General features: G+C 37.8%; 1 protein-coding gene across 1 annotated transcript in view; it reads left to right on the top strand.

Annotated features, from left to right (window-relative positions):
* The window catches only part of LOC126187750 (uncharacterized aarF domain-containing protein kinase 5), a 175,207-nt gene that overhangs the window by 115,624 nt on the left and 47,181 nt on the right, over nt 1–12,402 (top strand). The window contains exon 8 of the mRNA XM_049929003.1: nt 8,320–8,490. Coding sequence (XP_049784960.1) covers nt 8,320–8,490 — 171 coding nt within the window. The remainder of the gene's footprint in view (nt 1–8,319; nt 8,491–12,402) is intronic.

Here is a 12,402-nt window from a genome sequence, read left to right on the forward strand (position 1 = left end):
AAGGTACCTTCATGTTCCAGGCATTGGAGCTTTCTCTGAAGCTTATCCCTGATTGCAAAAAAAAACAATGCGTGCTTTAAAAAAATGGTGTGTAACCAAGGGGAAGAGCATGACTTGTGGTTAAATCTTGTGACACCACTAGAGTGCCAATGAAAACCTGGTTCGTATTTGGTGCGGACACCCCGTAGGTATAACCTGGCTACGAACATTTGGATACTGTTAGTAGAATTGTGGACTTCCAACTTCAGGATGTTAAAAAGGTCTAACCCTCAAATGTTTGTAGCCTTCACTGCATCAACCACAGGAAGGCTTGCTGTGATTGAGGCTACCTGGTACTTGATTTGCCCATTAAATTGGCCCCTGACCATGATGGTGTCATTGTTGTAGCTCTTGAGTTGTTTGGAGAACTCCTAGAGTGAAGAAGAGCCCAGGCAGCAATTATGTGCCCCAATTGACTGTCGTTGATGAGCCTGTATCAATTTGGAAAACCACTGAACAGCATTGACAACCACTGTCAACATTAAGAGTATTGTCATTTATAGGGAGGATGGCCTGGACATGTAGTACATCAGGAGGGAAAACACCGGGCACCTCATCTATTTGGATTCCGAAGGGTAGAGGTGAATACAGCCACATTCATTTTGAAAAATGACTGACAAATTTACATCTTGTGCTCCATTTTTCAAGGCCAAGCATTTACCTTATGTGACAATAGCACTGTTGACAGCAGTGGGTCACGAAACAATTATTGCAGCAGGGCAGCTGTTGAGGGCATCACCTGCCTGCAGTGTCTGCCTGTGATGAGCATCTTGGGCCAGTGTGGAGGCCGAGAATGGAGCTGGGCCTAGCGAGTCAGGCATGTGACAAATACCTGAGCACGGGGTCCTGCAATGCTGTCAAGGAACTAATGGATTGTTCAGAAACTGTACTGATAGGAAGGCACTTATCAAGTGAGGGGTCTCAAGCTTAAGGAGATATTCTAAGTCCATAGAATACTTATCCCACTGAAGTGCTGTGGCCTTACTAGCAGCACGCTGCGACTGAGGCAGCTTTGAGATAAGAGGCAACCTTATGATATCCAAAGCTGGGTTACAATGAGTACACAATTGCTCTGTGTGGAGCCAAATGAGAAGAATGATTAATTATAAAGAGTGAACTTTATTCATTATAATACAAAGTCATATCACCAATGATAGATATGTTACAACAACACTCATCACCTTTACACCAAACATAAACAGATTCATCAGCATTAATTTTTCATTATGTGTTCTCAACACGGTAGGCATGCTAAAGGTATAATATGATGTACCCATATCTTTATTGTAAACTTCTCCAGCATGACAGGTATGATAAGCAACAACATCATGTGTATTAACACACTCTAGACTACCAATTTTCTTAATATCTACAAAATGTATTAATGCGATACTAAGCCAACAATACTGTACTGGTTCAATTTGACATTCATAAGACTGAAATTCAGAATAACACCAACAAATACAGAGAGTATTTCATCAGATGAGTAGACAAGGATAATATCCAGAAATAAGGATGCTGCGTACGATTGTTTCTGCTGGGCTTTGCCTACTGAAAATACCCATCTCTAGCCAGACCCTATAATCTTGCTGTCCACTTGCTTTTGATTGTCCACTGAGTTTATGGCAGCTTAGAAACTTCGGACAGGCAGCCGCTATGTGCACTTGGAGGTCAAAGTAATCTAGTAAGCTTTGACTTCAGTCATTCATATGGTAGGACATGCAGCTCTATTCCAGAGTTGAGCTGCTGCAATAAGTGGTACACATTGGGGTCTGCACAGAGCAAAAACAAAAAATGTTCTGCAGAACATCACATGGGGTACTATTCCCCAGAAAATGTTCTTCAAGCTAAACAATGTAGTTTACACACAGCTCGACCTTTTGTCAAATGTTTGGAATGGTTGTAGTGCCATTCGGAATCTTTTCACCAGTGAATCAATGATTGGCAGGTAACTGGAGATTTCTGATAGCATCATGATAATTGTAGCCATCCTCTCTAGCAGCTGTTCTTGACTTTGTTGAATATTATGGAGAAATAGTAACACTCGGGAGGCAATGTCTGTTGGCTTAGCCACACTGGTACGGAGAGTAAATGTCAGTTGACTTGAAACTTGGAAGTTGCACAAAACAAAACACCATCTACTTGGGACATGTTAACTCATAAAAACTGAGTTCAAGAAAAACACCTGGTCATCAATTGGTATGTACTGCACCACTGGAGGCACAATAAGTACACAGCCCAGGTAAACTATGCAGAAGAAGTTTATTAGTAAACTCATGAACTCAGACCTCCATAGAATAAGTTTTTACATTGCGGTGGTTAAGTCAGAGCTGTACTTGAATGGGACAGTGACTGTTTTTGTACTTATGGCCCCAACAGATATCAGAGCTAATTTTGAAGTTCTCTTTGGAATGAAAAAGTTAATAAAATGCTACAGCAGCCAATACCAAAGTCCACATATGTGCCAAGTGCAGAGGCCACGTGTCAATGAAGCCTGGTGATGGCAAAGTCTGCTTCACTCAGAGTAGGTTTCTGGCTAGAATACTATGTTGAAGATGGTGATGGTTCCTTTGGGGAGACTCTGTTAGATGAACTCCTAGTGTGATCAGAACCTGGCCCAGAGGGCCCATTAGACACGAACTGCCGTTGCACAGCCCAGACACAGGCCTAAATTCTGTGCAGGCACTAGGACATAGCTGGGTGTAGCTGCAGCCATGTGACCCATGGAGGCCAGAGGTCTGCAGGGCCAGTGACCTCCTGTGGTGATCGTGCTGCCTCCTGCTGGTCACCAGGCATGCAAAACCTCCTGACTGTTGTCTGCTGGAGTGGCCCCTGCAGCAGTGCTGTGTAGACCACCCACTATGTATGACTGATTGCTGTGTGATAGGACAAATGGCCCTGACAAAATTTCTCTCCCCCTCTCTGACACCTCATTTCCCAGTCACCAACCGTCTCTTCCATTCCCACTGAGTAGCTACCTCCCCCTGTCTTAGTATCAACCTGGACTAGAGCAGCTCAGTCATATTCTGTTCCAGGGTTTCAACTACCCTGAAATAAGAAAGATCCTCTCCACCCCTCCATTGCCCACCTAACTCATGCGATATTCTTATCCATCTTGTCTCCAAGCCTGCTCCCAACCTCTTGCTCCAAGGCTCATATCCCTGCAATAGGCTAGATACAAGACCTGTCCCATAATCCTCTTCCTACCAACTGCCACTAATCTTGTCACAGGCATTTTGGACTCCATTAAAGGCAGAGACACATGTGAAATCAGCTATGTTATTAACCATCTTAGCTGCAACCAATGTGTTGCATTCATGAATACTAACAAGCTGTCTGTCCACATGAGGAATCATCACCAAACTATGACCAAGAAACAGCTGACCCACCATGTTGTTGAACATGCCTCACAAAATAACGTGCTTGACTCGCAACAACTGCTTCACAGCCTGTGCCATTTGAATTCTTCCCATTGTCAATTTCTTTGAATTAATTACATTGGAACTCTCCTTGCAATATATCCTTCATCCATCCATATTTATTGAGAGAGAGGGGGGGGGGGGGGTTGATTTGGGGGAAGGGACCAAACTGCGAGGTCATTGGTCTCATCGGATTAGGGAAGGAAGTCGGCTATGCCCTTACAAAGGAATCAACCCGGCATTTGCCTGAAGCGATTTAGCGAAATTACAGAAAACCTAAATCAGGATGGCCAGACATGGTATTGAACCGTCGTCCTCCCGAATGCGAGTCCAGTGTGCTAACCACTGTGCCACCTCGCTCGGTAGAGGGGAAGGGGAGGAGGCAGCAGGAGAGGAGGGGGAGCAGAGTGTCTTTTTCCATCTTTTTTAAATCAGTATTCTGTGAACTGCAAATGTAGTGACTTGTTCCATGACTCAAGTGATTCTGAAGAATGTGAGAAGATAGATGAAAAGAATAAATAATGTGTAACAGTTTTGACCATGTTAGCTGTTGTGACTTTATTTATTTATTTTATTTGTTTATTTATTTTATTTTTGATTTATGTATTTTATCATATCAAGATTCTGGTTTCTTCATCAGAGCACATGTTAAAAGATAAGACCAGTGAATATTATGTATACCCTTCTGTCAAAGTAGTGTCTGTTCTGATAATGTGTAAAGAGGAACTTGTGTAGATCTGTAATAATAATAATGGTAGTAGTAGTAGTAGTAGTAGTAGTAGTAGTAGTAGTAATCACTTTGGACAGAGACATGTTATGTGTAGATGGCCTAGCATTTGCAGACAATTTAGCAATCTTAATGTGTGGCATTTCATCAGCACATAATTAGAGGCGAATTCGTGAAAGAAACTGCAGAAAATGTTGGTCTGCAGACATCTTTTGAAAAGAAAGAATAGATGACCTGCAACAAACAAGCACCAAAATTCATGGAGGCAAAATATGGCAAAATAAATGAGTTCCACAATTTAAATATCTTGATAAAACCACATGGAAAAATGGAAGTAAAACAAAAGCAAATGAAATTAGATCCCGAAAGATGGAAACTGATTATGGACTTACTCAAAATATCTACTACAAGGAATGCCTCTCCAAGCACACAAAACTAAGAGGTTAAATACAGTATGTGATTAAACCAAAATGCCTCTCTATATGAGAAATTCTAATTTTGGAAAGGAACACAGTCATAAGAAACATTTTGGATCCGAAACCTGTAGATGAACAAAACTAAATCAGGGGAAAACAAGAAATCAAACAATACGCAAATATTCAGTGACATTAGAAAAAAAGAGGTTAATGTTCAATGGACAAATTAAAAGAATAAACCCAGGCAGACATGCAAAATAAACAGTCAAATTATTTGAAAACAGTCAAATTATTTGACAACAGGATTAAAGCCAAAATGCACATGAGGAAATGGATAAGTCTGGATCAAAAAAGATGGGAAATTGTCAGGAACTACATCAAATGTCCAAAACTGCAATATCTACAGGTCCAAAATTTACAAATGGCAAAGTGCCCAAGAGGAAAAACCAAAGATGAAAACTGGAACATCATGGTATGAAAGAGAAGGAGAGCCAACAGGAAGAGAATGAAAGAAATTTTGGCACAAAGGAGAGCAAATGCTGATCCTAAATACTTTGGATAGCCCCAAGGAGTAATTAAAACCTTTAAAAACAATAAAGCTATTGGAGAAGAATCCGTTACAACAGAACTTCTGAAATGGTCTCTATCAATAATAATTAAAAGAAAAGCTAAAATTAATCTTCGATGCAGGTTGTAAAACAGAAAAAATCCCAGGGGCGTGGATGGTAGCTTTGATACATACACTACATAAGAAATGCGATAAACACGACATTAACAATGGCAAAGAAATTACTTTGCTACCAGTGGCATATAAAACATTTCCCAAGATTTTACTAAACAGAGTAAAAACAACACTGCATCATCATTTAGATTACTATCTAAATCTTTTTACAAAGGGCATATCTTATTCTGAACGAATATTTAATCTGAAATCAGTCATTTGCCACGGATAACTGAATTCACAAGATATTGTAATAATGTTTGTTGATTTCAGAATGGCCTTTGGTTCCACTGATTGACAGGTTATAGATAAAATATCTGAGAATTTGATGTAAAGTCTAAATAAGCAAATTAATTTGTGACACAAAGTATGTGAAGTGAAATTTGTGGGAGTACCGTATTTACTCGAATCTAAGACGCACTCGAATCTAAGCCGCACCCGAAAAATGAGACTCGAAATCGAGGAAAAAAATTTTCCCGAATCTAAGCCGCACCTGAAATTTGAGACTCAAAATTCAAGGGGAGAGAAAAGTTTTAGGCCGCACCTCCAAATCAAAACAAAGTTGGTCCATTGTAATACGAGACACAATTTAGGTCGAATGAATGACGATACAGCTACAGGAGTTTGGTTCGAGTCGTAAGCTTAACAGTTAAGTTTTACCTTGCTTATTTTGCTTTGATCTGATAAGTGCCGTTTTCTTTGTTATAGGTGTTAACGTCACTCTGAGCTGAAAATGCATTACTGTACTGTGTAATGCATTGTTTGTCTCATTCTGATAGTGCGTGTTTACGGCCTGTTGCCGCGCGCGGCATGGCTTGCTTTTGTGCGCGCTACCGCCGCTTACAATTAAGAAAAAAGAAAAGAGAGGAATCGTCTCACTAGCGAAACAATGGCAAGAGACTGCTATTTGTTGTTACTTACACTGCTTTCTTTGATAATGATCAACAAGAACCAAATAATAGACTGCATATGATAGAATATGTTCTGAACGAGAGTTAGGCGAAAATTTTTCTCCGTTTGAAAATCTTTGCGGCCGCTTCTCTAGTACGTCAAATTCTGCACAGGAATTAGTCATCTTAGATTTAAAAATCTAATCAGTTGCCGTGCTTAATTTCTGACTGTATCACTATTAGGCATAAGAAAAATACGAATGTAAACATGACACGATACGTATATTCTTCCGCGTTTGCTGTTGTCTCACTCTAGTTTCGTAGTTTATTAGGCAGACAAGATTTAAATGAAATAGCAGCAAACACGAAAGAATACGTGGCATAATGTTTACATTCATATTATTCTTATGGAGAAGAGAATACTGCATGTGATTCACATTTCGTCAGGTTCCTATTAGCAACCACCTCTTCTCACAGGTAGTAAAAAATTCAACACGTAGAGTTGGCCATATTGACAAACATCCCAAACAGTCTGGCCAGTCGGATTTTCGTAGTACATTGAAATTCTGCTACATTCGAAGATGAACAATACGGAATTTGTATTTACTTCGTTGGATAATGTACGAAAATGCAGTGGTTGAAACTCGGGGCGGAGAAAAAAGCTCGTCTTCCACCTTTTTTTTTTTTTTTAATTTATTTACTGACGCAGAGATTTTGGCGCCAGTATTTATCTCTGTGCCTACAAAGTATCCCATTGTAGCGCTACATATATTCGACGGCAGAAGTTAGTTGTGGCGGCACCTACCAACATTTTTCAGAACTTCCGCTTGCTTTGCACTCGATTCTAAGCCGCAGGCGGTTTTTTGGATTACAAAAACCGGAAAAAAAGTGCGGCTTAGATTCGAGTAATTACGGTAGTATTTCAGCCAACCAAAACAAAGAAATGTGTATGGCAAGATGATGGCCCATTGCTAATCTTTTTAATTGTGTTCTAAAAAAAGCTGTGAGAATTTGGTATGAAAAACTCAATCACTATAAGATTTTGGCAATAAGATTGGAAAGAAGAAACAAAAATAACAGAATAAACTGTCTCAGGTTTACAAATGATTTTATGGTTCTGCTATACTTTCTGAAAATGTGATACCTGCTGTAAAGCAGAGGAATCATGTATTGGCCATATTGAAAAGGTTAAAAAATTTAAATACTTTTGGGACATAATGCAAGAGAATGGTTTGTAAAAAGTTGCTTTAGAGGAAAGGATATGTCAAATGGGAAGGGATTGCTGGAAACTAAAGACTTTTACAACAAAAAATGCAAAAATAAAACATAAAAAAGTAGTGAAGCCAGAATGTCTATATGCAAATGAATGTGTAGCATTAAACTATAATTTAGATAAGTCACAAATACTAGGAAGGCAACTCATAAGGTAAATATTAGACCCATGAAAAACTATGGAAGGATAGAAATTACATAGTAATGATGGAATTGATTGAAACATACAAAACATACTAGAAGGTGTGAGATAAAGAAGATTGGTATTTTTTTGGACATCTATATTGAATTCAAGATGGTAGATTAACCAAGATGATATTCAAATATTTGTAAATTAAGAAATCAACAAACTATATCTGTGAATTAAAAAAAGGAATTAGAAAAAAAATATAAAAGCTGAAGAAACAGCTGACAGAGAAGTGTTCAGGGTAAAACTATTGAATAAGGAAAGATTTCAAGGTACGGGAGTGAAAAAAGCTGGTCTGAGTTGTCAGTAGACAGGAAGAGAAATCATCAGGAGGCAAAAGCTTAGTAAACCAATGAAAGAATGCTGGAAGAAAAAAAAGAGAACAATGAATGAAGAATTGAAATTGGCACATGTTCCTCAGTTGTGATTGGAAAAATATGACAGTGAAATGGAAAATCATGGATAGAAGATCAGCATTGTAATGATCAAAGACAATCACTCATGGTATAGAACTATTGTTTGCAGATAACTGTATGTTTTTGTTTTTAATCAGATGATTCAGTGCTCCTTTCTTATTTTTTTTATTTGTAATAAGATTAATGCTGTTTTAGTTAAGAAATTAATGTATATTATTTTCTCATGTTTTAGTGCTTGTTCGTAAAGGAAAGAATGGGAAAGCTGAACTTGTCCTGTTAGATCATGGTTTATATGAATATTTACCATCGACTATAAGACAGTCATTATGTAAACTATGGAAGTCAATTGTTATGAACGATCACCCAAGTATGAAACGGTATGCAGCTGAACTTGGCGTTAAAGGTATGGAAATATCTGTTTATAAGTGAAAGTATTGTGTGTTGCAGTTGCACATGTGTATGCTATAGAAATTTCATGCATTATTAGCTATGTCCATTTTTCCTTAGTCTTTTTGGCAATGTTATTTGCTATTAAACCTTTGTTATTGTTTCTCCCTATAGCTTTTGTCATTATCAGAACCATTTGCTGAATATTCTCAATAACCTTGTGATGCACCAAAATGCAGTGATGGCAGACTCACCCTATTAACAGTAGTAACCTGCTAGTTCATGCTTTGCACTCATTCTCATGCGTGCATGCGCATTCTCACACACATACACATTCAACACTACAGTGAGGGAACTGAAGCTTTATTCTTGGTTTGGTAGATTTTCTCAGTCAACCACATCACTAGATTAGCACAAACATAAGGAGGGTGTGATACACAATAATAATAATAATGATAGATAATTTTATCTGTGTAGCGGATATCATATGAATCCAAAAATAAAGAAAGATGTAAAATATAATCCTTTTTTTTCCCCAGATTGAACTACGTTAAAATTTCTATACCATTGTTTTGAAAATATTATCTTCTAAATTTGCTTCAGCACAGTATTCAAAAACTTTGTACTTAATATAACCTTCTTTTATGGCTATTCACTGAAGAGCTTTAATTCTGTTATATTCATCAAAATATGGCATTATTAAATCACTCACAGTTAAATAGTCACTAATTATCTGTATTTTGCAGCACATCTGCTTCTTTCACATATTTAAAAAACAGAAAAAACAATCTTTTCTGTTACCAGATTATTGTTTTGCATTGTCAGTGGTGTTAGTTGTGGGACTAGGAAAAAAATTGATTTAAGGGTTTGTTGTCTTTTAAACAGAGTAAGCTCTCTCACTTCTAATTATGAAAATTATCTACCACAGTTCACTCAGCACAATGTAATTTAAAACACATTGCCTCTCTATGATAGAAAATTCACACTGTATGATATTTTTTTCCATTTTAGTAAATTATACTGCCCCTTGAAAGTTGGAAATACTACATACATTACCATGCAGTTTGAGGAAAGTTTAAATTTAACTATCTTGTGAGTAAGAATCAGTTTTTTTAAATAAATAAAAATGGAAAGTATTAGTAAATGCACAACTTTCAATTAAAAATTGAAATTTATTACAAGTTGAAAAAATTAAATAATTGTAATACATCTGTGGGGTGCAACAGTCTGTGGAAAGGTCTATATAATTTTACTTTTATTATAGAAAACTTCCTCACTCTTAGCAACTAAAATTATTCATTTATTGTATTCTTCATGGCACAATGTCCCAGACAGTTACAGTCTATGGCAAATGGCCTTTGTTCCATTACAAACATTTTTCAGTTTCTATTTTCTTTTCCTCATATTAAAACATTTGTCACATTAATTCAAGAACATTATTTACACATTAATTTGGCTTCAGTTTGTACAGTTCATATTGTATCAGGTCTAGGCAGAGAATTGCAGCTATCTACAGAGTGGAGAAAACAATCTAATAATGTCAGAGCAGGCTAGGGAACATCAAATCTATAAATCATTTTCAGATAACTGGTGGCTGGAAATGCACTGTTGTGGAGCTACAACCATGAAACAATGCCAGTCAATAATAAGTTCCCAGAACCATCCGAATTTCAATTAATTTCCCCCAGCTTGTATTTGTTATGTTAAAAAGTACAATTACTAAATAAGTTAGTTGAAAGTAATCACTCCAGCCAAATAGTCGAAGGTGGGCTAATTTTAAATTCGTGTCCATTACTGGTTATGTTCACCGCAAATTTTCTGTATTGGTTACTGAGTAAAGCTTGACTGTTAAATAAATTATGCCAAAAGTACCATAATGCCATTAATTTGTGGAAATAAGCTGCAGTCTAAAAACAGCTCTGCAGTAAGGTAATCAGCATGAGGTATTGTTAAGGTGCAGAGTTGTTAATAATGAAATCTGTAGACCATGTGTTTCAGTTCCTGCTAATCTGTAGGAAGCGTAAATGAATTTTTATTCCAACGATCAGTAAGTATGAACTAATACTATGAAAAAGCAAACAGAAATCAAATTTTAGACACACTTTTATTTCAAGTCAAATTTTTGTACAGAAAATGTTCATAATTCCTGACTCAAGCATCACTACAAAGTTGACATAATGTAAGAAGTCATTGGCACACCCACTCAAAAATTTCAGGTATGTTGCGAATGATTGTCATGGCATAAAAAATTCTTGCAACTAGCTCTGCATGGGTGTTGACTAGTGGCTGGTAGAGTCACCTGAATGGATATAGAAACAGCAGCCTAGCTGACATTCACAGTGGTTGCAGAACAGTGGGATGCAGTGCTGGGGCGTGAGAAGATGGTTGCTGAACTTTTCCCCACCAGAAATGAACATTTTTAAGGACTGTGGATCATCACCTGAGAGGATTGAGCAAGTTTTCAACCAAAAGGGCTGATAAAGGAAGTGAAGAACTGAAATTTAATGAAGAGGTACTGCAGTGTTTCAAAACAGTGCCTGGAACCAACATCAGAGCAACAACTCATGTGCAAGATGTCCCCAGTTGGCTTGTTTGGAGTGCTGGAAAGCAAAATTGTATCGTGCTGCCCTATGCACAAAAGATCTGAGCTTTGGAAGTAAAAGATCATCCAAGGCAAGAAAACTTTTTGGGTTGGGAGTTAAGGTAGTGCCACCGTCCCAACAATGTGGACTTTCTCTACTTCATTCTGTTTACGGGTGCATCAAAAATTCTCTCCTGTTACTAATAGCATTAGGGAGTATGTATATTAACATGTAAGTGTAAGACTCCCTAGGTCTGATCTCTCAAATTTTCTAAGCTGCGTTGGATTAGTTATGTGCTTGTGGGTGTTCTGGCAAGCTGTTCTTTCCATTTTATGCACAATATTTCGAGAACTGACCCAGCTATCATCTTAAGGTGCTGTGAGTTTTGCTGTTATGTATACTCCAGACTGGTTGGAGCCCAAGTAGCAAGTACACATAAAAGCAGAACTCACAGCACCTGTAGAAGATGGCTGGGTTGATCATTGAAATATTGTGCATAAAATGGAAACAACAACTGGGCAGAACACCTGGAAGCACACTATTAATCCCATGTTTGGTTATCATTTTTACACAGTGTTCTTATTGCATGCTTCTATAGAATAAACACTTTTTTCACCATACCTGTAAATGCTGCAGAAGATTGTGCCTTAGGACAGAACAGAGAGAGTGAAAGTATATAAAGTATGAAGCAATCTTGTTTGCAGGTCAGTGCAGAAAGAGAGACATCTGAGTGTAAAGCAGGCAGAATTTAATCACCCAGTTTATTAACCATCTGGATATTCATGAACTTCACACATAGGGCCTCATCCAGTGTGTTCCCATTGAGCTCTACTTCTGGTACACGAATTCTGTTATTGTTTGTTGGGAATTGCATAATGTGAGTTTTTGCAAGATTAAGGGTTGAGGTGTTTACTGTGAATCAATTGAAAGCCTGTTCCATTGTTCTCCTGGTCGTGTCTGCTATGGATAAGTTTGGACCTATTATCAATATACTTGTGTCATAAGCAAACATTACAGTTTTTGAAGAGTCTACACAGTAGGAATGTGTCCCTACCTAACCTACAAAATTAACTATAAATTTACAGATGCTGAAGAAAGTCACTTGCCGGTGTGGTGACTCTAGTGAAATGCATAATGCAATAGGAACTGTGGACACTGAACAAATTTGCAACTTTGTCGCCAAGTATCACCCGAATGACACCATTATTTTTCGATGTAAGGTGTGGAATTTATCATCTCGTGTAGAAGACCTGACATGAAACACCGATTTACATGCACAGCTGTGTAGAAGGCATAGAGATGGCGTGGTTACGTCTTGAAACTTCCTGAGATGCTTCTCAGCTCAA

Source organism: Schistocerca cancellata, chromosome 5 (genome assembly GCF_023864275.1).
Source record: "Schistocerca cancellata isolate TAMUIC-IGC-003103 chromosome 5, iqSchCanc2.1, whole genome shotgun sequence".
Lineage (NCBI taxonomy): Eukaryota > Metazoa > Arthropoda > Insecta > Orthoptera > Acrididae > Schistocerca > Schistocerca cancellata.